The sequence below is a fragment of the Sparus aurata genome, chromosome 2 (genome assembly GCF_900880675.1).
Source record: "Sparus aurata chromosome 2, fSpaAur1.1, whole genome shotgun sequence".
In the NCBI taxonomy this organism is placed as follows: Eukaryota; Metazoa; Chordata; class Actinopteri; order Spariformes; family Sparidae; genus Sparus; species Sparus aurata.
Genome location: NC_044188.1, coordinates 13,540,537 through 13,567,518, shown reverse-complemented (window position 1 = coordinate 13,567,518; position 26,982 = coordinate 13,540,537). Strand labels below are relative to the sequence as shown.

The following is a 26,982-nucleotide window of genomic DNA, read 5'->3' as shown; positions in this document are numbered from 1 at the left end:
TTCATATCACCACTGTCCCCCAATCAGACATTAATGATCAATTACGGGCGGTGTTGCCGGGCGAGCATAGATCAATGAGATAAATGGGGTGGTGGTTGTGGGAAGGGAAGAGGAGAGGAGAGACAAGGAGAATAAGAGCAGAAACAGAACGATGCTGCTGTAACGCTACCATACAGCACAGCACAACGTATAGCACGACTGTTTCTCAAAGTTAAGCATTGCTATGATAATGGCATTATTAGACTTATCAAGGGTGGCAAGTTCCTCTCCGTCTGAAACTGTGAAGCATTTTGTCCCTTAAGGATGAAAAGTGCTATATAAATGCACTCCATTAACCATCATTAACTACTCAAAGCATAAGTGAACAAAGGAGCTCAGGGTACCGGCGAGTGAGTAAAATGAGAATGTCATATATTTGCATTTTCCTGACCGAACAGAGATTTACATTTGCGTTCGTTATTTAAGTGATGTCCGTCGTCCCCTGTATGTTTTTTTGGGGGTGGCTGTTGTGGATGACGCACACTGAAAAACAAAAATATGAAAAACTCCTAACAAGAAAGTATATTTAAATCAACCAACAACAATAAGTAGCCTCTCTTTTACACTGGTGACTTGCTGTGAGACCATACGATGCGTAATTTATAAGACACGTTGTATGTTGTAGTGTTGTAGTGTTGTAATGTTGGCGTGGTCATTGGATTCACTGCTCCCGTCATTGCCTATGGCTACTGTCTCCATTCTGCACATCCTGAGAAAACAAACGTATTCACATGTCATCTCAGTAGAGCAGGCTGAAACTGAGACTGAAATACCCCCCCCCCCCCCCAAAAAAAAAAAACAAGGGAAAGAGGGAATTTTATACATAGAAGGCAGGCTGGGAAAAACCCAGCAGCTTGTTCACGAGTCTGACGTAATGGAAACACTTTAATATTTAATTGAAGTGTCGTGAAATTAAAAGGCTCAAGGAGAAGAGGCAGAGGACGAAAAATATGGAGGCACAGGGAGAGAGAGAGAGGGAGGGAGAGAGATAAACCGTTGAAATATGAAACAGCAGCTCACCTCTCGTTTAATCACAAATATGTTGATAATGGGTTATTATCTTTGACGGAGGAGGCCCTCGACTCGCATTATCAGAGGAGGCGTTTGCTGACTGCGAGTGTCCTCTACACAACAACATCAAGGGTCCCTGCGGTTCCAACGATTTGGAAGCGGGCGCTCTGAATCTGCACACGTCATGCTTTTAAATCCAGATTGATACCGTATTGACGTTCAGGAATACGCTGTGGAGAAAAGATCTTGGATCCATTTTTGACCCAGGATGGTACTGGACCTGGACTACACCCTGCTATCAAGGCCAGTCTGCCCCAGCGAAGCAGAACAGTGACCCCCTGTGGATTCTCCCAGATAATACAAATGCAACATGACGTCACCCTGAGCTGTACACAACTTCTCCATACTTTCTAATCAGCCTCATTTGTATTTGATGCAAAGTTTGACACTCATAAATGTAAATTTGCAGGCTTGCAAGCAAGACATGGAGCTATAACCTAAGACCAAAGAGTGAAGACTGTGAGATGTTGCTTTTAGTGAATGTCTTTAATAAAGTTACTTTATATATTCACATGGATATCATGGATATCTTTATAAATATGAGTGTTGTTGTCATGATTGTGCTTGTTTATTTTTGATTTGCTTGATTCTGTGCTGCACACAAATATATTTCCCTTTCATTGGGATCTCTGAGGATTATTTGTCAGCCCTTATGCCAGGATACAATGTTGGCAGTTCACGTTTTTTGTATAACCACAAAAACCTCCAAGGTTGACATTTGTCGGAAAAGTTGGCATATCACAATTATTCAAGTCAACACAGCTGGCAAACAGCTGACTGCAGTACTTGTAAGGACAGCTGGGGACGTTTGCATCTTTTTTTTCTGGTGACCAAAACTGGCTGTTATTCCACATCCAGTCATAACATCCATATTCGTGATCATAGCAAACAAAACAAAAGGGTATTTTAAGCCAAACCATGATGTTTTTCTAAACCTAACCAGAACAGAAGCACAGCTAACATTTGTTCTGGCAACTGTGATGTTAACTGTGTCCCTGCTTTCTAGGATAAAAATAGGGGAAAAAATGTACACAACTGTCCTACAAACATATGGAACACACAGTCGTAGCAGAATCTAATGCAAAAAACCCAACAGTTTTTAGAACTGACACACCTTCATCCGGCTTTTCTAGAACATGCTGTGGGCTTTGACTAATTAAGACTCGCTGTGCATTTAGGTCCAGCCGGCATTCTCTCCATCACATCCACACACATCTCGTCCAGCATGTCACAGGGACATAATGCGTATTACACACCTCAGAGAGGGTTTGACACAACGTGTCCCAGGTGTGAAAGGGTCCATGTTGGACTTGACATGCCGCTGGCAGGTGATTAGCAGCGAGTCAGGCCTTGCTGCCCCCCATCAGATATTACAGCACAGAAGGCTCCATCTCCCTAATACATAATTATAAAAGTCATACTCACATGTCTGGAGGGCGTTAAAGCATCTACAGAGAAACCAAGAGCCGGAGCGCACAGAGAGAAAAGAACAACATTGTTCTGTAGGTCCGTTTGGTTGGTTGCGGTCACGAGAGGATGTAAATTCAGTAGCTCCTACTTCTACAGGCGGACTCTCCTCCACATAAGGTGGTGATGGGGAGGTGAGAGGTCACTAATGATTCTGTCAATCAATACCTCAGCTGCTGTGTCACAGCGGTCTCCTCGCAACCTGCCAGGCTTGTCACTCATGCCCGGCCCACCTCAGATCCTGCAGAGACCCAGCACACCCACACCTGCATTGCTGCCGTACAGTGCATCTCATCTAGGTGGGAGATTATGACAAGAGGGATCATGTCAAATTAAATCTGCAGCCTACAGGCCCAGCATCACTCCCTCCAGAGGAATGAGAAAGAGTAAAAACCCATGTGTAGGCTGCCTCTTCAATCAATTTGCACCTAATGAATGAAGAGGAATGATTAAACACGTGAATTGCCTCCATGAGGCTCCAATAAAGCTAAACTAATTCATGGGAATCCTTAAATCGGCTGACCTAGGCTTTTTTTTTTTTTTGCATTGTCGCCGGTATTACAGTAACAGGATTGTGAGAGCGCTGGCTCCAGATACACCCATCCTCCAGTGACGAGGAGACTACTGGTGGGGGTTAGCATTAATTTCCAAAGCCTTATGTTGCATTTGCATAATTACCATAAATCATCACAGGGATGTTCTGGTCCGCAGTGGAAGGAGAAGTGGGAGAGTCTGGTGGGATAATGTGCATTAGGCCACTGACTTGATGGCAGACATGGTGATGATGAAGAATAATTTTTGTTGGTTCTTGTAACAACGTTAAGCGAAACAGAAACTGCAGGACTGCTGATCGCTGCACTGTGTATGTATTCTTAATATAATATCTCCGAGGGGGTGCTTTGACTTCATTTTTAAAACTTCTGCAATGATAATAATCCGCTGCTGATTTATGTGGATGTTTACCTCGCTACAGAACATCAGATTTACCTTTCTTTATTTCTCTCCCACCATTACCTGACTCAACTGTAGACAAACTGTGCTAATATATGTTGAAAAAAGCTCAAGTATATTAAACACAAAGTGACATTAAAGCACTTTCCCTTCCCCGCCTTCGCCTACCTATCGCTGAACGGCGCTTCCACGATGAAGTGAATGTACAGTAAATACAACAGAATGAGGGCACGCTGCGCCTGAGGGGGGGAGTCATTCATACAATAACAAATGCTCGGGCCTCAGCGTAATAACCATTCTACTCAGGGTTACACTATAAGCGACCTTTCCATCTATAGTAATGAGAGGTTGGCCTGTACAGTGAATAGAATAAAAATGACTGCGAGGATTAAGCTGATGCGAGCTCACTGACAGGGCAACATTTTGCACCCTACATTGGATTAGACGGGTGAAAGTGAACGTGACGGGTTAAACGCTTTGACACCGCTGGCTCAGTAATCTGCTGCAGTTCTACTGCTTTGTGTGGCGATGAATTAGAGTCAGGCACGGCAAAGTCACCGGGTTACTTCAGGATAGCTCGGAGCACACCTAGAAGCCAACCTAGAACCTGAATAGGCGGCGCAATGCCGCTGAACGTCGCTTATCTCGGAGGGTTAAACTATTGCTCTATGCACCTGAGCAGACATGCAGGAACTCCACAAAAAAAATGTCTCCCAAACTTTACCTAACCTAGTTTATCTCTCCTGCCAGGCTTCCATAGCTGCGGCAGCTGCATGACCTGATAAAGCCAAGAGAACAGTAGGTGGGTGAGCGATAAAGAGACAAACACTGAAACAGAAGGATAGAGAGAATGAGAGAAAGACTCTGAGGGAAGGGGAGGGGAAAAAAAGAGAGGGAGAGACATTAAATATGAAAAGGCAAAGGCAAAAATAAACTATGACATGACGGGGGGAGGGAGGGAGGGGGAAGTTAAGAGAGCGTTGATGGAGAGGGCAGAGACGGAGAAACATGACAGCTGGCAGACCGGGGAGGGCGGCGCTGCTCCGCTCTGCTCAGGCCCGGTCTCAATGCACCTTAGCAGGCCAGATGGACCGACCTGCCCCTGTGTGCCCTTCACCAGCCAGCAGACAGGCGCGCACACACACACACACACACACACACACACACGCACACACGCACACACGCACACACGCACACACACACACACACCTATGCTTCGTAAGTAAACAAAGTAAATACATAGTTTGTACCGTCATCATATGCTTGTTGATCTGACATGGCACTAACCAAAGTTTTAATCACATTTTATGCACTAAGGTTGAATATTTGGATGATTAAAGGGGCCAGTCATTCGTTGTGGCAGGGGTGCACTGAACTTTTTTCCCCCCGGGGCTGCCAAAACCGAAAACTGCCACGTGTCTAAAGCAAACACTTATTATAAAGTGTTGTGCTGTGAAGGTGAAAAATCACGAGGTTCCCAAGATTCCTTAACTGACTGACCTCCTGCGCAAAGTGCCACTCTGCCTGCTGTGAAATATAATTAGATTACAGGTTATGAAAAAGAATAATGATAAGGGGCTTCTACAGATTTAAAGAACACTTTCCATTACAAAGAATGAAACGGCAAAAACAATGATTTGTTGTAATTTAAAAAAAATAAAAAAACAAACTCAAAACAAGCAGAAATGTCCGTTTTTGTGCCCTTGTTCAAATATTCAAAAACAAACATCAGACGCTAAATGCCTTGGGATTTTACTTTCCACATCATGAGGTTGTTGCTCTCACCAAAAAATGTCAACATGTGTGTTTGCCACATTTCCCCCAGAAGAGCAAAAACCCCCCTCAGTGATACAGGATCTCCCTCTAGTGTCAAAGCTCTGCTACTACATCATCGATCACAGTTCAGCACCACAGACACGGACAGCTCCCGTACCCTAAAATCCACCAGAAAAACATAACTTTTTTCTGAAAACCAGGAATAATACGCCTCAAAGTTTTAGGGAATTAACAGAACAAACATCTTCAAAGGTTTAAATCTTCTCCGGGTGTTTGTTTTCACCCTCATTTCTCGAGTAATTTAGTGGCAATCCCGCAAGAAAAACATTCAGCCGGTCCCCAAACAGTATTGATTGATGTCGGGTTATAAAAACACATCTATCATCTAGACAGTCTGAAATTAAAGCTGTAGTGGCCTGTGTGTCCACGCTCCGGTGTCTGTGTGTGCTCCCTCTCCCCCTCGTGTGTGTGTGCGTGTGTGTGTGTGTATGCGCGCAAGTGTGTACTTGTAGGTGGTCGAGCTGCCGTGTGCTGTGTGTTGATGCGGTATAGTATTATGAAACAATAAAATTCAGACAGCTGATTCATATCTGGGCATAAAAGCCAGAGTTTTGTTAGGTTCCTGTTTAATGAAACCTATAATTTCTGCCTCCCTCCGCGGAGTTGCTATGGAGCGGAGGAATCGATCATAAAGAGAGATATCCAGGGCCGCTCTATTTCCGCTGGATTGCCCTGACGGAGAGTTAAGAGCCAAGTTGAAAGCGTGAAAGATCATTTGCGCAGCAAAGAGTCGCATATCAAACTGCTTCTCAGTGTTACACTGACGTGGACACGCACACAGGCGCGCTCGCACTCGTGCAGCAAGGTTTTGTCAAAGACTGATGTTACGGGCACAAAGGTTACAAATTCAATCACTTAGAGATAGAGGTGTATGCGGGTGTGCATGCATCCATGAAAGTATGGACTATTGAAAATGTGTTGTTGGGTCGGCGGACACCAAACTGACAGAAATTCAGACACAGCGCAGCTGTCACATCCAGCAAGCGCACGACCTTAAGGACAAGAGGCACACAGAGAGAAAGTGTATGACGTCAGACAGAGTTAAGAGAAAACAGCAGGTATCATGTGGACCGATCGACTAGGTTAACAAGAGCAGAAACAAACAAAAAAAGGAATCCTGAGCTCATTCGAGAGGAGAAGCTGAGTTTCCCACAGAGGAGAGCAGATCTACAGCATCAGCACATTCAACCAGTGAAACCAACATCTGTTTTTCCTCTATCTTGACCTCAGGGAGCTAATGCACACACACACACACACACACACACACACACACACACACACACACACACACACGCGCGCTTTCTCTCAGTGATGATCATCTGCTTTTGTCAGAAGGTCTCAGACACTGAGCTAAGCATTTCCTGGCCGTCCCAGAGGATCCCAAACGCACCCCCCGCACTCTCCGTTCGTAACCTCCTCGGCCTCGCCGTCAGCTACTCAACATCACGTTTTACCGCAAAGCTTCCGGAGAGAGCGCACATTTATTCCAGTTGCTCACCACTCTGGATTCTCTTCGCTACTCTCTACCCCCCCTTTTATCCACAAGAATCAAAATCAAACAGTCTTCCTCTGCGTATAAGCTTTTCTCTGTAGCGATTGAGTGGACAAGTACCACCTAAGTGTGCTCATACGCACAGCTCTCCCAGCCGTCTCCGAGATTTAACCTGTCTGTTGACTTCGGGCTCAGAGATTAGCAGAGAAGTGTACACACACTTGCTATTCAGCCAGAAGGCTGCGGCCGACGCCGGTATAGAATCATAATGACCAGAACAGACGCAGCAGAGAAAATCTTGGGGATTTATTGTGGTCTGGTTAAATGAAGGGAAGATGTGCTGAATGAGAATAGCTGTTATCACTGATTTCAATTCTCAGTGTGCTGCTGCTCAGAGAGAGAGTGTGTGTGTGTGTGTGTGTGTGTCAGACCAAATCCTTGTATATTTACTCTCTGCTCCCACAGAAGAGGCTGGTTGTGAGTCTGCATACTGAAGAAATCATCTGAGAGATGATGCCCTCTACTGGACACGAGTGGGACTACACAAACTGTCCCAGATTCACCACATGAAGCAGAATGAAACGACCCAACGTGTTACATACTTACAACACAAGCCTCAAAAACCTAAAAAAAACTCACCCAACAGGGAGGGAGGGAGGTTTTCTATTTTCTTTTTTGTTCATTACTGTTGACAGGCTGGTGGAGGTGCATGCATAAATATTGTGTGTGAGTGAGCGTAAAAGTACGTATATGCTGTGTGTATATATGTGTATATGGGTGTGTGTGCATATATATGTGCACAGGAACATATACCTCGCAATAGACTAAATCCTTTATATGTGTTGATCATGTTTTTCTTTTCTGTTTTTGTTTTTTTTTTCTTTTCTACAAACCATCACACATGAATTTTTATTTGTGTGTATGTATAGGTTTACATGTGTACGTATGTGTGCATATGTGCATAGATGGTTGCACCTTCATTTTGTCAGCACCATAATGAACATAAATAAGTAAAAAAAAATAAAAAAAAATTGTTCACAAAAAAAAACCTAAAAAAATCCCTGCACGTGTAATTTCTTTTCAACCGTCTGAGCAAAGATACACACCCTCCTGAAACACTCGTCAGTCACAGCTTCCGGAATGTGTCTGACTTACCGGGGTGCTGCCGTCCGACAGGGTCGTCATGCTGATCGACATGCTCATCTTGTCAGAGGAGGAGAGGGAGGGCGGGGAGGGGCTCCTCTTTTCCGCTTCCTGTCTCTGGAGGAAGTCGCGCCAGGCCCGCTGGATACTACGTGTAGAGACGATATGAAAGCACAAGCCTTTAGTTGTGATGTATTTCTGAACTGCTCACATGTTAATAATAAAAGGACAATATGTAATTTCTGCCAGTAGGGGGCTCTCTAGCGAAACAAAACAAAAGATGTTTGCCAAGTGTTGTCGGGAGCCAGACTTTTCGGAGGAATAAACACCCAGATTGATTTACTTTGAACTCAGAGATTACTTTTTAACTCTAGGGATTACAACTGCCAACTGGAGCTGGAGGATAAATACCCTTTCTCCATAGACAGAACGTTGCTCTGATTATTCTTTGCATCAACCATGAACTCTAGTCTTGATCACATGATGCGCTTCTCTCCTCTTTTACTTCGGATTACCTCTGTGCATGCCTGACAGTTTGGGGCGAGTAAACACCCCTGCCACTAACAGATAATCACAATTGATCCTGTGCAAAAGTCTCAGGAGCGACGCAAGGTGATCCTAACCCCAAACTATCATGGATGAGGTGAATCTTTCGAAGTCTTGTCCATGTTATGTTTAGTCACGTTCGCCGACTACCTTCCTCACTCTCTGACTCCGTCCCTGAAGTTATAGCAACAGGCGGCCGAATGAAAGAAGATCGTACATATTATATCTTTAAGGTGAAGTAAATCAGTTCCTTTAAAATTCAATTCAATTATGACCACATAATGTTTAATTTGATTAACCTTTAAAAGAATAAAAGAGTATTTCATAAGAGAAAAGTGAAGATTGGAGGAATGTCACCATAAATAAGAGGTATCTTATTCTTTACTCCCATCCTGTTAATTATCCAGCAGTCGGATTTATCTTTCCTACTTCATGAGGGGATATTGAGTCTACCAGTTCAGAGGAATTAAGTATCCAGAGAGCTGGATTTCTGTTTTATTACAAAAACTTTATTAAAAGCAAAATTGGAGTCCTCAGTCGCTCCTTTTCAGCTGCAGATAGAAGATATACTCACATCAACACCTTGGTCTCATCGGGCGGCACGTTGATATTGATGTTGTTGTCGAGGTCCATGGTCAGATGATTACTGAGCCGGCAGAGAACGGGAAGGGGTGTAGGGGACATTCAGAGGACACACACACACACACACACACACACACACACACACACACACGGACACAAGTAAGTCCAATCTGAGCGCGGGTTATCAGTAATTAAACAGCGATGGCTGGGTGACATCTGCAGGGAAATGGGCTTTCACAGGAACACAGGAAGAGCAGGCTGCTCATTCTGTCTCTGTGTTGTGTTTATTATATGTGTGTGTGTGTGTGTGTGTGCGTAAACCCACCTCTGCAGCTGGAAACCTCCATCATTAACATGCTTGAAGCCGCTCTGGAGGCTCTTCAGCTGCTCCTGCATACGAGAGGGACAGACAGAGAGACAAAGAGACAGAGATAAGAAAACACGACATCTCACACATGTGGCTTTGGTGCAGAGGCCTGTGCAATAAGAGGAGATCCCTACAGTGTGTGTGTGTGTGCGTGTGTGTGCTTGTGTTTTTGAATGAATGCTTGGCAGATGTGTGATCATTGTGCTGAGCTCAGGGACCCCCGCAGCAAGTGGTTTGGCAGCATTCTGGCTCAGTTAGATGTTTTTCTTGTGGAGTTACTGAAGTAAGCGTCGGGAAAAGTCAGCCAAAGCGCTGGTTCAGCTTTTTTTTTTCTTAAAGGCATTTGGCCCAGAAGCGCTGAGAGGAAAGTCAAACACCGGGAGAGACGGGCGAGGCTGGGAGAAGATGCAGCGGGACATAATTCATGAACCGCGGCACAGTTGTTGCACAGATGCGGCGGACACGTCGGGAGATTACGGCGATGAAACTTTACACTTTCGCTAAAACGACTTCGCCGCTCCCCGCCTGCTGCTCTCTTCCCTCTCGGCTCCGTCCTCCAGCTTTAATAGTGCTGTGTAATGAGGACAGGCCTGCCTCTACATAATTGAGCAGACTAATTCAATTACAAGGGAGCAACAAAGTTTAAGTGGAGCAGTTCTTCCTGATGAGCCAAGGGGGTCACATCAGGGCACTAAGCAGCTACAGTGTTTTTGTTTGTGTGTGTGTGTGTGTGTGTGTGTGTGTTTACAGTGAAACCTGCAAAAAAAATCCCCCTACTTTTATTTGACTTTTTGTTTGATTGCTCCATTATCGCATAATGAAGTATGCATGGAAGAATATATTACATCTATTAGATGGCAGATTGGCCTATAAAGTGAGTCACACTAAGAAATATATTACGTCCATTAGATGAACGACCACACTAAGAATAATGGCTGCACTGCAGTGGCTGCTTGGCGTTTAGGTGTTTAACATTCAATATATAGCAATATATAAGCTTCCCCTTAATAACTATGAAACGTACCCTTTAGAAGTGTAAATGAGCACATATATACCGTACGTATCTAACTCAAACACTGTCTCACTGAATTTCAGCTGAACAGGAAAGTCGCTGTCGGAAAAAACCCCACCAGCGTCATATCTGTTTTTCTCTCCTTTTAATAAAATGCTCTATCTTGTTTGGCTCTGTGTCCAATTCCACTGTGGCAGGCGGTGTTGTTTTCTCATTACTCTCCCTCCAAGACGGAACAAGCAGCTCATTAGACAGAATCAAGGACTTTGACTAGTGATCAATGAACGCTTCAAAGTGCTGTTTTTCATCTCTTTTCTGTCTGTCTTTGCCTCCTTTCTCACTTTCTCCCCAGAAAGAGAAGAAAAATTCCATGGCTCGGACAGTAGATTCAGCACAGCCCGGACTCTTCTGCTTTTTCGAGAGTCAATGTCACCTCGGCCCTTTCCAAGAAAAATCCATCTTAATTCAATCCTGGATAGAAAGCTGTCTCTTTCCGGGTACAGTGCGGTCCATCACTCTCACACGTACGCACATCCAGTCAGACACCTTTTTTAAACAGCCTCCAAAAAAACCCAAAAAGTGCCATTGGGGAATTTGGAGATAGGCAGGAGCAAGTCGGAGAAGGATGAAAAAGAAAGAGAACTGAAGAAAAGAAGAATGAACTTAAAAAGACACAAAAATAACTTCAAGTCAGGGAGATGCAGAACGAAGACTCAGGTAGTGAAACAGACAACGGAGGAAGGAATGTGATGGAGTGTGTGTGTGTGTGTGTGTGTGTGTGTGTGTGTGTGTCTCGGTCTGTGTGATTGTTTGGTTCTTGGTAATGGAGTTGCTGCTGGACTGAATGAGACGATCATTTCAATTTCCCCTTGGAGTTACTGATGGCCCCTGCCACGGTGCCTTGCCAGGCAAACTATTAACCCACCTCAGGAACAAGCGCACACACTCGCACTTCCAAGCAGGCACATGCACAGACACACACACACACACACACGCTAAGTAAACAAATGTGCACGGGGAAAAAACATGTATAAGTGCTTTTAAAGGCTTCACACATTCATGCACACACGAGCACGACCTCACACACAGCGGCATCTCCATTTATAAACCGGCCCCTCTCTATTAACAGCTCGGCTAAAAGTATCATCCTCTCTCTGCTCAGCCTCTCATTCTGCGCTCCCTTAAAAACGGGCGACGCACTGACAAGTTAGATCAAACAGAGATGATGCTCGATCTTGATTGCAATGACACGGTGTGAAACAGCAACATTACAGTACATTTGAGCATAAAAACAACATTTTGATAATAGCATTAACGCTGCCGATGTGGCCGCGTCTCGTACTTTGATCGCTAAGCCTGGATAATTGTCTGTTGACATTTGTGCGGCAATTAGGATTATCTTTGTAGATAAATAGAGAGGATTCAATTGATGACATTTTTGAAAAATATTTTGGTGCAACATCAAAAAGGTGATAATGTCAGACTTTAGTGAAATGGCAAATAGTTCTCTTTGGGACAGATTTAACCCACAGGAGAGAATGTCACAACAGCAAAAGTGCCTTTTATCTTCCTCTAATGTGTTTTAAGATACATACATGTCATGTGACGCAAGTTGGAGTTAAAGGTGCAATTTGTAATAATTGGCCACCGCTTCATACAACAGATCAGGGGCAGCAAATCGCCAGAATAACTGCTCTCTCCCGTTTAGCTAGTTAGCTCAGTTAGCCATGCAGCTAGCAGTCCGGACTGGAAGCACGGAGTGGTATCACGCGAAAAGGACGGGCCGGGGCGAGCTGGTAAAACATGCTAACTTCAGTAGATACTGTATCTCGGCAACTTAATACTTAACACAACACCAGAATTCTCACTTCTTCGCATACTGTAGATAACTCTAGCAATATTCTTTACTTTTTAAACAAAACTTCTGACATATTGTACCTTTAAAGGGAAAATACATAATAAATGTGTAATAAAATGTGTAATACATACACACTTTTCTAGTTGTAAACATTGAACAAATAACTAGGATTACAAACAAAATGTAAATAAACAGCACATTTGACATTGTGACTGAACTATATGGTGTTGCAGAAGTTAGCATGCTAACCTGCTAGCCCCGGCCCATCCTGGTCCAAAGCTCCTGTGCAAGCGTTGTGAACACAAACACTCTCTTGGTCCCCGAGCTCCAGCACAGAAGTGCTAGCTGTTTGGCTAAGTGAGCTTACTAGCTAAGGGCAGCCACAGTTGGCAGCAGCAACAACATGCAATCCCTGTGGGGCACATATTGCACCCTTAACCCTCTAAGACCCACTGTTGTAATATTACAACGTTACCTTTAGCCACCCTAAAAAACAATCTGTTACATTTTATCTTGTTTTTTACCACATTTACATAGTCATTGGGTCCTATTGTTTAGTCTCACGATGCTATTGGATAGTACATTTGTTTATAAGTCCGGCCTCATGGCCATGAACTCACACAACCTCTCATGGTTTCCTTCGGACAACATTGCTTTGTTTCATTGGACTAAATTCATCAAATTCAAGTAAGTAAAATGTCTTTTATATTTTTTTTTGTTGTTATTACAATGTCTAGAACATGTACATATGTAGTTTTTGTAGAATAGATTCATCAAGTTTCATTTAGAGCTTGTTACATATTTGTTGCAATATTACAACGTTGGGTGAGTGTGGTAGTCAAAATAGCAGGCTTGTTGCAGTGGGAACAAACAGGTTGTATTCCCTCCTCTACACCACTGCCTGAAACAGAGTGTTTTTTTATACATGGAAAGTATACATACTACCCTTGGGTTCAATTTTGACTAATTTAAAAGTTTATCTCTAAAAAAATGTAGTTAATTTGATCAGACTGACCTAAAATTCCACAACTTTGTCCACAAAGAGGATATCAACAGACATTCAGTTCTGGGAAAGGTGAACATTTTCCTGAATGTGGATGTGTGGATGTAAGTGGGGGTATGCATGTTTTCCTTTTAGTATGATAATTAGAGGGCATTACAAGCAGTATTGTCATGTCAAGGCTGTATTGTGTGACTTAATGGCTGGTGATTGGGATGCACATTTCTTTTAGCATGATAAGTAGAGAGCATAGGCTGAGCCATTTACATTTACATTTAGGGCATTTAGTAGATGCTTTTGTCCAAAGCAACTTACAGTAAGCAGACAGTAAAACATTGGAAAACATTGGAAAACATTGGGGAATTCACTATGTGGGAACAGCCAGGCAGGTGCGCCTGCCCAACTGTGACCTTGAGGACGAGAAGAGCTTGAAGAAAAAGGGGAGAGGAAGTGATGACGTCAGAGTGGAGGGGAATCACAACATCTGTGCTGTCAAATGGTCTGACAACAGGGCCATCACACTTGTGTTATCCTTTGCTGGACCTGAACCTGTGCAGAAGATTCAACACTGGGACAAAGCCAGCCGAACCTACACTGAAGTTGAGAGGCCTTACATTGTTGGTGCCAACAACAAGTACATGGGAGTTGTGGATTTGTTGGACTCATTTACCAGCCAAATAGAGGTCCCCCATCAAATCCCGTCGCTGGTACATGTACATCTTCTGGCACACCATCATCCTCTCTCAAGATCTCTAGCAAAGAGACAATGAACAGGAGACAGTTTCAGGCACAGCGAGCATCCTCTCTCATCCTGGTGAACATGGCGCTCCAAACTCCAAAGAGAGGACAATTTCTAAAGAATAATGCCGGGCACAAAAGGGCCAGGATATAAGTGGCATTCCAGCTGAAATATAACAAAACACAAGTCTGCCTGTGCCCAGTTATAATTGAATTTAGCCCATGTGCTTACACAGGCTTAAAGGAGTCATATTATACCCTATTTCTACAAGTTAATCTAGTTCCCTGGTGTCCTAATGAAATGTCTGTGACATGCTTTGGTCAAAATACCATAAGGATGACGCAACATAGCAGTTCATAACTGTTCAATAACCCTGCAAAACAGCCCTGTTCAGAACAGTCGGTTTTGAGTGCCTGTCTCTTTAATGCAAATGAGACACAGGTAATCCACCCACTTCTTCCGGGAGGTGTGACGACGCCGGCACGCTCATGCTACCATGAAACAACTGAGCGTGAAACCCTGGGAGAAACATGGCTGCAGGAGGAAACTTTGCTGTCCAACCTTAAATGTTTGAACCAGAGTCAGACCCTGAACAAGAAGGAGCTAGCGAATAAGTTGCTCAATGTAGACTGCAACAAGACGTTTCTGAATGGTGAGTTATGATCTTTATTTTACTTTTTTCTTAAAAATGTGTATGTTTGTACGTCGGTAAATACGGTCGCTCACTAAATACGGTCGACCGCTGACCGCTCTATGTGTAACTCACTGCTTATAAAAATCTAGATGTGTTGAGTAAACATAAGTAGCATGCTATTCCCGTTACACGAGTAAATTTCACAAGTCCGCAATGTTTTTTCGGCAGCTACGAGTGGGAATGTAGCACTTTTATTCTCAGCTACGCCATAATAATGTTAACTGTTACGTCATTATTTTGTCCGACATCTAACTCACAGCCATACACTTTTCACGTGTGTGCGGGCTGGGGCGACTGTCTGCCAGCTCCGTATCCCCCATAGTAATGTCTGTTTATCCGTTTGTACTGCGTTTCAACATAATGCACTAATTCCAATTAATAACGTTACATCGTTGCACATGCTGACCAGTCGTTATTGCTAAAAACATATTCAAATAAAAAAAACCGTTAAACTGATATGTTCCCTTTTTCCCCTCTGGTTTAGGTGTGTACCTATGTTTAGATGCATAACAATGCATACAGCGCCTGAGAATGTCTGCTTGTTGAATGAAAATGTAACTATTCAGTCATATTATCAGTCATCAAACGTCACTTAACCTTTCACATTTACAGGTTATAAGAAGACTAAATCAGCTTCAAAACTCACCTTCCTGCATGGCAGACCACCCTGGCCTCGTACCAGTGTGCATTCTAACTTCAGAATGCACTAAATATCTACAGAGCCTTTACGTCTGAGGGGAATAGAACAGTAAGTGTTTTTTTTTTTTTGCATACCGTAAAATATCAAATAATAGCCGGGCGTTTATTTGTTTGTTCCAACCACTTAACAGACCAGGCCTTTGTTTTGGACAGGCGTTTAATTGAGACCCGGCTATTATTTGGTAATATACGGTATAAATTCTGTTATTGTAATAAAAATATGAGTAATGAAATAAATTCAATTTTCCACTTTGTTACATTGCTTATTTTTCTTTTTGAAAGGCAGTTTGACAATTGTTAAAATGTTACATATCAAACACTAGGAAAGATACATTTCTGCAAAAAAATCAATTTGCAAGAACACAGTTTATTAGCAACATCTACACCTAGGTCTATGACAATCTTGCTGCTCATAAATGGTGGAAATACAAATTAGATATTGTGCAGGAATTTATGTTTTGTACTTTTGGATACTCATCCCACTCCTACGAACCTGTCTCTTGATGATCATAATTCTTATGTCTACATGTCAAACACTGAAAGTACAGAAAACAGCTTATATAATTTTATAAATACAAGTACAGCAAACAACACACAACTATTCAAAAAGTTACTGAATGTACAAGTAGTTTTTATTGCCTGTTGTTAAACAGTAGGTAATATAAATATTTACAAAAAAATAAGGTAAATCAAAAACTATGTCTAAATATAAATGTATAACTAAATATATCCACTCTGTTCAGCCGTTACAGATACTTGGCATATAGGAGCTTTGAGAGCTGGTGTTGGGGCTTTCTGGGCTGAAGAGTTTGTGGCACTGCCCAGCTGTGTGGTGCTGCGTATACGGATGGAGTTCCCCGGCACTCGAGGCATCTACGTGGGGTTCAGACCGGCCCTTGACTGAACCTTGTCACATAGTGGTCCATCACCTCCTTCTTGTCCAGCGTTTCTAACTGCGCAGAGAGCACCTCAGGAATGGAGATCTTCAAAACCTCATCTGCGTATGAACCAGGGTCCTGAAAAACCTTCTCAAACACCAGGTCCAAGATGTCATCCACCTAATCTGCAATTAGAAAAAGTGAAATATTGTGCGTACTTTATCGTGTTTTATCGTATATTTATTAAAAACAAAACTAGAAAAAGCCATAGACACTGGTTAATTATATTTTATTTATTTTACAAGTATTTTTTAATGTCTGTTTCATTTTTCTGTGTGATTTCAATAAAAAGGTTTAAAACTTACGAAAGGTTGGTTGCTCCTTCACTGGCTTTGCTGTGTATTCTCCTCCTTTCTTCCACTTTGGAAATGAAGCCTGAACAGTGGCTCACCAGCTGAGGTTGTTGCCTGTGGACGGTCTGTATTTTCATTGAAGTGCAGGGCTGCCAGGTATAGTCTTGGGAGGAAAAATAATACAATGCTAAATAAGAATGCGAGCACATTGTACACATTGCAAAAAATATTCAGAAAATGGTGATTTATTTTCAAATAAATAGCTGTATTTAGAAAAATGCAGGACTCAAATGTCCTCTGATGATGATTAAAAAATCAATTTGATGAGGAAGAATCTGGCAAATCACAATCCGAGCAAACCCATGCACATCCCTCATTTCACATTAGATTTTAGTAAGTGAGCAAAAACGTACACATTTGCGAAGCAACTTTTGTGTGTCCGTGTCTGCATATAACTAACGTTAATCGTAGCACAGCAGGCAGGGAACCCCTGTATCCGACTCCAAAACTAAGTAGTGATTGCTTTACTGCAGATAACGTTTTGGTACTCTCAGATCGGGTCTCTCATGCCAGCAGCTAACACTACACACGTAGTTACATGAATACTAACACAAAGGAAGTCTTTAGCCTCCTTTAGTACAACATGATAATAAATTAACGCAGCCCACCGTCCGTGAACAACTGAGACCATTTCATACCGTCTGCTCGGCCGTGAGCATGTGGAGGAGACGGTCTCCCATGCGTATTCACGTCGGAGAAGTTGTTCGCGGACGGTGAGCTAGCTAGCTAGCTGCTCGGCCTTGAACATGCTAGCCAGCTAGCTAGCTAGCATGTTCACGGCCGAGCAGTTGTTCACCGGCCGATTAGAAGCGATCATATATGAATATCCTAATTCATTTTCTCAATTCAGTGCCATGTTTTAAAAGACTGCTTATTAACATTACAGTGAATCATATGACCAGTAAGCCCAACGTTGCAACTTAACGTTAGTTCAGCCTCATATCTACATCAACGGTTAGCGTTAGCTCATGTGCTAAACGGCCAAAGTAACACAAACGAAACTGTTTTTTTTAAATACTTACACGGACAGTGGGTATGGATCCATCTTCTAGGAACAATCTCGTTGCCAGTCCAGCTTTATACTGACCCTGGTTGCTGAAACAGTCCGGCGTGAAGTGACTGGCACAGACAAAAACACTTTTGCTCACTGAAGCTGGGACGTTTCCCTGAAAAATAAAATTTAGCCACTTCGCTCTGATATCCTCTTTGGTAGGGAAGCGATGGCGGGAAACATGAGTATCCATGCATCTCATGACATAGCAGGAGTGCTTGGCTTTCGGGTTGTACATGGTAGCGGTCAGGCTGTCGCGTACGAGTGAGGCGAGAAAATGGCGGATCATCGTTCAGGTAGCCGGCGTAATGTGGGAGGAGATATCCAGCATGAGGGTGGGAGTATTCAAATCACCCGCTCTGTTACGTAACAGCGCGGGTGAAATCCAACTGGCTCCTTTAGAGACACATTTTCTGACTGCGTCCGTTTACAAAACATTGACTTAGTGGTCAAAAATCATTCTTAAGGGGTGGGGAGGCACTCCAGATATGCAAATACACACACTAAAGCAACGAAAAAGTGAGTTTTGCATAATATGTCTCCTTTAAAAAGGCTTAACATAAACAGAAAAAAGGCATTTTTGGGCCTGCCTTATTTATTATTCATATCAGGAGGAAATCAACAGTCTTGCAGTGTGCTGCATTAACAGAAACCTACTGCTCAGTGTCGACCAAACCGAGGAGCTGATTGTTGATTTGATTGTTGAGGTGCTGAAACCCAGACGCTTAATGGAGCTCTGTGTTTTGAAGAACAAATTACATTTTTGTTTCTGATTAAAATTTCATTCCCCTTGTTAAATTTGAAAGAGGAGTCTTAGAAAGCATCCTGACTGGAAACATCACAAAGTCGCGTGATCTGTGCACGGCTCAGGACAGGAAGGCTCCACAGCAGCTCGCTAAAACTACCAAGAATGTTACTGGTACCTATACAGAATATCAGTGATTTTGGTTAGTAGAGGTGCCTAAATACAGCCTAAAGGATACTAAAAGTCAACTTAGCCACGGCCTGTTCATCCTCCTTCATCCAGACTACAGAGCAGCTCCTTTCCTCAGGCTGTGGAACTCCTCATCTCATCCTCCTCAATCAAATATAATAGTAATAATAGTTTATTTTTGTAACTCATAACTATAACTTATTCTACAAAACTTATTGTGCCGTCGAATGATAAATAAATAAATAAAAGAACCTTGCACTGTTTATGTCACCATCACACCCTTTACAGCTGCATGTTGTACAATGAAGGACACCAAACACTGATTTTAAAATCATCTTCATCCCACAATTACACTGAATATAAACTGTGTTCATAAGATAATATGCCGGTAAATGCTACCTCAGAAAACACAACAGTGTCTCTTCCTCTTGTGTGAAATCAACGGCTTTAATATCCGTGCTGCTCTGAGGACTACCTGTGTTTCTATATTGGATAGAAGCTTCTCGTTCTCTAGCATCGGTGGTTTGCACATATGACCGTTGAAGATGGGCTTCACACGTTTGACTCGTTGATGTGTCAAGCAGGACATGTGGGTCGGGCCGGTTATGGATCTTACGGATAAACAGCCAGGTATTTTCATCTCAGACTGTCCTGACCGATCTCTGTGCGAGGGGTCTGTGCTCTGGCCTACAGATCCCCTCAGAGGCTGGATTTGTATATATATCGTATATCCATCGATATGCTGAACGCGGACAAACAGAAGCAGCCCGCTCTGCTTTTTATTTGCACTTCACGCCGCCTCACTTCTGATATGATATCAGGCTTTTTATACTGCTTATTGTTTTTTATATCTTGCAGTGTTATTGTTTTTTACGGCCTCATAGTTGTTTTTATCATTCGTTTTTTATTGTCGCACAGTTGTGTGTGGTGTCGCTCCTCTCTTATTGTCTTGTTAATACAATGCTTTAAAAGCTGGCTGCACATCACATTTTTCTATTAATGGGCCTATCAACGAGGACTTAACCCGAGACGACTCGAAAGAAGCAACAAAAACAACGTGCTCCTCACAGCGGGATCAACTTGTGAGACCCATCTAGTTTGCGAAGAAAGGTGGGGGAGGAAAATGGCTGTGTTATTGAGGAGAGACAACACAGGAGACGGGGGAGGGCGGGGCCGAGTGATTGACGCTCTGAAAGGTTAGATACCTCAGCTGCGGGGGACAAAGGGCAGGGGGAAGATAAAGATACGGCACTTTGCGGACAGGCTGATTCGGCTGAGAGTCGGCGAGGGAGTTGAAGAGGAAGAGAATATGAAAGTGGGCTCTTTGTTGGCGGCGGGGAAAGGAAGGGATGCGGAGGTGAAAGAACAGGCCCGTGGGCTCGGAAGAAATTAAACTGGACCGACGCCAGCCAGCTGAGCCGAGCCGGAGAAACAGGAAAAAAAAGAGAGGAATGGCCTGCCTGGGAAATGGCCTTCATCTCTCCTGTACATGGGGCGTAAATCTGTCCTCCTGCACCTCCGACCGATGCCGACACACACACTAACACTCACACACATGATTTAAATAGCTCTCCTGCTCCTCTAAATGCCCCCTTAACTCAGCTCATGGGACAGAGTGACAGACAAAGAGAGGAGACACACATGCACGCATCCTCAGAGCCTATCAAAACAGAAAGTCATAATCGGTTTCCCCTCATCGCTGAGCTATATGTTACAAACTCCGTTGCTCTCTAAGGTCGCTATCTTCTCCTTCAGCGCCCGCCACGTTCTCGTGTCCTCGTGTTTTCCTCCCCGTCTCCTCCTTTTTCACCCCCGTCTCTCCCTCTCTCTCTCTTCTTGTTTGTCCTGTGTGTTCCCTCCACAGTCTCTCAGTCTAAGTTGGTTTTTCCTCTTCAATACTTGATGAGCTTCCTGATGTGAAGCGCTGGCAAACGGATTCCGGGTCGTCACTCTGCCGTCTTCCAGCACTGCAGAACACTGGCCAGCTGTGTTTGTTTTCCTGATCAACTCAATTAAGTCTGGCGCACAGCCTATACTGAAAGCTGAATGCAAACACACACACACACTTATTTATTTATTTATTTCTTTTATCTACAATTAACCAGATAATTGTAGATCATTAGCGCGGCGCGGACCGACAACACGCGACGATGTACGTAAGTGCTTCAAAATGAACTGAAGGCAGAGGAAGGTAATGTGAGGGGGGATCGCTTTACATTTAATCTCGCGAATTCCTCCTTTAATGCCCTTAAACAGGCCAAGTCAGACCAGACATTTCAGGTTCAGATCAGCTGACGGTGTAATGAGGATCAAACACAACACACACACACTTCCACAGATATGCAGTACACGTATTTTCCCAATGCAAACTATGAACACACGCCTATACCACCTATTTGTAAGTCTTATTACCTAAATGTACGCAAATTATCTGAACCAATTGGTGCCCAAAACACACGCTGAGCTCATACGTTATGTTTTGTTATGGTATTTGCTGTATATGGCACTTTTCTAGTTATACCGACCACTCAAAGTCACACACGCTTTCACAGACTGCAACATGCAAAGCACCACCTGCTCATCAGAAGCGGTGACCATTCACACACACCGATGGAAGAGCCACCGGGTGCAGTTCAGTGGTTCAAGTATGTTGCCCAATGACACTTTTTACATGAAGGCTGAAGGGGCCAGGAATCACAGCACCTATCAGACTAGTGACAGCTCTGTCTGCCACCCACCCAATGACAGAACATTAATTAGCAATTGCTCTAAATATCGTTTAAGTCCTTTTTCATGTAAAAAGAAAGTTCAGCTTTAAAGTGTAAAAAGTTGAATATGTCCTTCTTAATTCTAGCATGGTATGATAATTAGAGAGTTCTGAAGTATAATTATAAAGAATGGGTGGCAAATAATGAAGAATAAAATGGAAATAAAAAGAAAAATACACTGTCAGTCAATGGGTTTATAATTTCATTCCATCGCCACTTTTTTGTTCACCACCTGGAACTAAAAACAACATGTCAGCCACCATCAAGCGAACAAAGACAATCAGCCAATTAAATCTTGATTAACCCTCCCGATGTGGATTCTTTCTGTGGAGACCAGGTTCTCTAACCCAATAATGGTGTAACCTTGAGGTGAGGAGTCCTTCCTGTTACCTTTCAGCCAAAAAGCTGTCATGACCTGCTCCTTCACTGATGGTAACCTAACTGGTTTAAACATCATCACACCATCTGCCCCACTATATAGACCCTCTCTCTCTCTCTCTCTCTCTCTCTGTCTCTCACACACACACATGCACACACATGCACACACACTTTTGCTATCCAGAGGGCTCAGAGGCAACCTCTATCAGTCAAACCTCCCTGGGGTCCTTTGGCCTAGCCAGCCAGCCGGCGCCATCTCTGCCATCACACTCACATCCTCATCACTCTACTCCGCCATGGGGACACAGAACCTGTCAGTACACCTTGTGTTGTGTGCGTGTGTGTGTGTGTGTGTGTGCGTGTGTGTGGGAGTGATAGCAACCGAGGACAGGTGCTGTTATCAGTAGCCATTCCTGGGCAGACACTGTGTCTTCTGGCACCTGTAAGCGCGTGTGTGTGTGTGTGTGTGTGTGCCTTGTGTGTAGTTTTGCCAATGTCCATCGGGATTTAGCGTCCAGACACTGGCAATGTCGTCCCTGAGTGACCCTGCAATCAGAGCTGGCTGGCACTCTCTCTTTTACACACACACACACACACACACACACACACGAACACACACACACAGACAGAGAGAGAGAGAGAAAGAGAAAGAGAGAGAGAGAGAGAGAAAGAGAGAGAGTCCTCCTTTCTGCTCTGGGAGTTAGGCTAATGACTGACAGTGTCAGAGACGGAGAGGAGAGGAGCTGCATACTGAGAAAGAGGAATTGGAGCAGGGAGAAAACCTAAAGACAGTCACACAGGCTAATAAAGGGCCGGGAGAGAAGGCACAAAACACCACCGCTGTAAGACACAACTAATAATAATGACTAGAGTGGGTTGAAGGACAAGAAGGGTGATGGGTCATGAATGGCTCTAATAGACTCTCATTCTTCTGTCGGTTTTTGGTGCTTAACAAGAACATGATGTCTGAATATAATCAAAGTAAGGAGCAAGCTTATGGAGACGGGCCAGTCTGTGGGCCATGCCAGCTGTTAGAGATGAGAGGACCTGCCAGAGGTAAACAAGAATACACACACACACACACACACACACACACATATATTTCAGAGGTCCCAGGTTGTCCAGGCAACAGGATGAGCATCTGTGTGGTGTCAGGCCGGAGCAGAAACTGGTCTTCCATGGTGAATTACAATTTTGTGTGTCTCATCAATACGTCTCGTAAAAGTTGAGAGAAACGGAGAAACGTGAAAATAAAATTCTGTCAATCAATCTCGTCAGTCTCAAGTCAAAACGTGCGGGAGGGATTTGTGGCAGCAGGATTACAAATCAATTTATCTGTGAAATGAAATTATGTAACAGGATTTGGTGCTCACAGAAGAAATCACTGCGAATAATAATAAAAGAAAGATGTGTTCACATCATGTGCAATCGAATGATAGTTTGAATTAAATTTTGAAGTTCTGTCTTCTCACATTGTGTGACAGGAAGTCAGACCTCAACTTTGCTACAGCACCAGATGCATGTTGGCATATATCTTTATGTTGCGAGGTTCGCGGTTGGTTTGGGTTAAGAAAAGAACATGTTTTGGCTTAAAAATACCTGCTTTAATGTGTCATGCTAACAAATGTTGAAACCAGTGGTCCCTCATCTAAAATGTCCAGTGGCGTGACTCTTACAAATGTTGAAACGCAGTCTTGAACTACGGTCACTGGCTTGTCAGTTAAGCTTACGTCCACCACTTGGTATGAGAATCAGGTCATAAGCATGTAATATGAACATGATATGACATATATCGTAAAAAATGTCCATATGGTACACATGTGATCTTATCCGTACATACGCAGAAACATTAACTACCAACATTTTATTCAGGAGGCCTCGGCAGCCCGTACTAAAATAGAGGAGAGCACAATGTACCCATAAGAGGATCTTTTTGATTGTCCTTGTGAAGGCATGCACAGCCTGAGGTAATGCACATTACCACTTCTTCCTGTCCTCTTTGCCTGCAGCATTCTCCCTGTGTAGTTAGCACTCCCGGCTCCCCTGGTGGGCTATAATCAGAGCTGTAAAGCGAGCCGTTAACATGCCAGAACAAACACACAGTAAAGCAGCTCCTTTTACAACGCTACTCAATACTACCTGTCCTCCAAGGCAGCCGAGCAGAACACCGCCGCACTAACGACTACACCGCTGGGTGGAGAGCAATATATATGCAAAGATCTGAAGGTAAATGTATGCAACGATAAAGTATTTTTTTATTGGGCATTATGGTCAAACGGAGGGATCGGCATTGTTGCTTAATAAGACTGTAAAGGCAGTCGTGGAAAGAGCTGTAAAAGAAATGCCGAGTAAGGATTACGAGCCCCCGGGGCTTTTCGGTTAGGGTGATATGATCCTGTTTGGAACTTTACTTCATATCCGAACAAGCTTTGTTAAAGTGTATTCAACTTTATTTGAGCCTTCCACAGTTCTTGGAAATGAGATGTCAGAGCTCTCGGTGGAAGGACTCAAACCAAGGCCTGCTCAGAAAGAGAATCTTTATTCACCTTCAAACCAAAGAACATTAAAAAGTACCATTTGACCTCAAAAGATCCTCCAGGACATACGTTTATAAAAGAACAATCAAATATCAATAAATCATCCTGATATTTAGTTGCAAGGTCGAGATGGAAGAACACAGAATCCTTCCCATTTGTATTTTGCTAAATCTTGCTAAGACTTGTCAGATTATTCTGGTGGGGGCTTTGTATGCCTTCATGGATCAGGACAAGTTATCATTCATAGCTGCATGACTGACGCAGAGTCGTGCTGCCATGTGGGAGCACACAACCATGAGTGTATCGTCGTTCGGTCCGTGAACTCGGCTTGGATAGCGCCCGTAGTGTTTCTCCTCCCCTGCCGGTGCGCTCTCACAGCAGCACGATGTGGTTTGAGCACCGAGCAAACAGAAGAGCAACTCAGAGCAATCTGGCACCTATGAATGTTTGTGCATGTGTCTTTCCTGTTTCACCCTGACACCACATGTGTCACCAGCACTTAAAAGAAAACCTGACACACCACCACTATCAGTAGAAGCCCACAGTCACCTCAGCGAGACATTTGACATTGGGAAGAGACAGGGTGCGACAGGCTAAAGTTTATGGCTGGAATTGAACTGGCAACAGTTGCAATCATGCAGCCATTTGGCTACAGAGATGCTCCAAAATCCACTTTAATATACAGGTTTTTTTGTTTAAAGCCAAGATACCTGGGCGATGTCACTTCATGCCTTGATACTCACTCTAAAAGCTGCGGAACACTTTTCCACACAGGATGTGTTGTATTGATTTTAACATGCTAAACTGTTAGAGCAAAAACCTCTGAAGGTGCGAGAAGTCGGATGAAGGTCGTCACGATTTGATGGTTGCTTCTGTGCACACGCCTGTTGTTTTCATTTGACCCTGAAACTGCACGCAAATGACCAGTTAAACATGAAACCTTTCCTTCTTTACAGTGTTTGTGATAAAACTACATGTGCACAAGTTCACACGAAACAGAAATAAATTACCAACACACAGACACACACACACACCCAAACACAAACACACACACACACCCACACACACACACACAGACACATAAACAATTAAAGCCAGGCTTGAGTTGTGAGTTAGAGCTGAGACTGTCCATTAGCAGTGGTCTGTTGCTGTTTCAGGGCTTAATGAAACAGAAAGCCAGAAGAAAGAGAAAGCCAGCAGAGCTGATTAATGAGGGGGGGGGGGGGGCGAGAGGAACAGGGGTTAAAAAGAGAAAGAGATGCATAATTAGAGGTGATAGAGTGCGACAGGAAGGGAAGAGGACCAGAGAGAGAACTTGATTTTTTAATTGATCCATGTAAAGCTGCTATGCGAAAAAGCGCTTACCTAGTCTTAGCTCCCTTCAACCTCTTTACTAAACGGCCCCGCTCGCTTCTTTCTCAAAGCTATCACTCCATCTGCTTCTCTGAAAGTCTTTTGAAGCATCTTTGTGTCTATGACCGTGGCTTAACACCGCGGAAAGCCTGGCTTACCTCTCCTCAGCTCAGCGGGAAATGATTAAAGTCACGGTCCAGTTAGCTGTTGCTCGCCCTCAGCCCTGTGGGCCTCGAGTGGAACCACCCACCTGTGGTGGGCCTCTTAGGAAGGCTAAGTGCACAGCCACACACACACACACACACACACACACACACACACACACACACACACACACAGCAGTGGGCTCAGCCACCTGTGCAGGGCCATGCAGTGAGCGTTATGCATTAGCTGTGGCAGGCTCTAGCTAAAGCCCGGCTACGCTCTGAAAAGCAGCAGCATGAATGGCGCGGCAGGCTGGCGAGGCAGGCAGGCAGCGTGGGTGTTCATTAAAACACCCGGCACCATTCACAGGCAGAAACAAGGCCATAAAAGCAATTAATCTGCCCATAAACAAGCCATCCCGCCTGTCCAACACACCCACAAACACACGGGCATGACAGTGGGAGCAGAGAGGAGGGGGAAGCTGGGCTCCTCGTTCCTCCCGGCTCCCTTTCTCATTATCTCTCTCCGTCTGATTCTCTCTTTTTTCTCTGAACTGCTCAGATAAATCCAAAGATCTTAAGGTTTTTTTAATCTAAAAAGTGTTGCTATCTAAATCCTCCAGTGCTAAATTGTAGAGACGGCTGCCTACAGAAGGTGGGTTAAAAAAGTCTCACATCGCGCTCGCTGCAGATCAGCAGACCGGGCGCAGATACAGCAGCCCCACACAGATGGTTTTTCCAGAGCTGCAGAGTGATGTCACCTCACAGGTTTGAGCGCCGTCCTTTTTGAGACGGATGTGCACCAATTACATGATGCAATATTAATGGAAGCGTTCTCCTGATAATGGGATTAAGACTCGTATTGTCTTGAAGATGGCGCTGGCGAAGGACGCGCATTAATATCTTGGCGTGAACATTTGTGCAGATATCAAAGGCAGATAAGACGACCTTCAAATACCTGCACGTGACGCGAACCGCTGACTACGTAGAGTTTCTCTTGTAACGCGTTGTTTGTCGGCATCTGCCAGTGA

At 43.8% G+C, this 26,982-nt stretch overlaps 1 protein-coding gene and 2 long non-coding RNA genes across 4 annotated transcripts in view; 1 reads left to right on the top strand and 2 right to left on the bottom strand.

The window, feature by feature from the left end:
* The window catches only part of schip1 (schwannomin interacting protein 1), a 243,300-nt gene that overhangs the window by 159,061 nt on the left and 57,257 nt on the right, over positions 1–26,982 (bottom strand). For both annotated transcript variants that reach the window (XM_030442470.1, XM_030442478.1), the window contains exons 6-8: positions 9,453–9,517; positions 9,120–9,191; positions 8,012–8,147 (exon numbers count right to left, since the gene is read on the bottom strand). In XM_030442470.1, the coding sequence (XP_030298330.1) occupies positions 8,012–8,147; positions 9,120–9,191; positions 9,453–9,517 (273 nt within the window). The remainder of the gene's footprint in view (positions 1–8,011; positions 8,148–9,119; positions 9,192–9,452; positions 9,518–26,982) is intronic.
* LOC115597020 (uncharacterized) lies at positions 14,626–16,642 on the top strand. The gene is made up of 3 exons (XR_003986995.1): positions 14,626–14,755; positions 15,410–15,545; positions 16,240–16,642. It is a non-coding gene; the product is annotated as an uncharacterized LOC115597020 (long non-coding RNA).
* LOC115597015 (uncharacterized) lies at positions 15,844–18,382 on the bottom strand. Its single transcript, XR_003986993.1, has 3 exons — positions 17,810–18,382; positions 16,740–16,890; positions 15,844–16,559 (listed from the first exon to the last, which is right to left on the bottom strand). It is a non-coding gene; the product is annotated as an uncharacterized LOC115597015 (long non-coding RNA).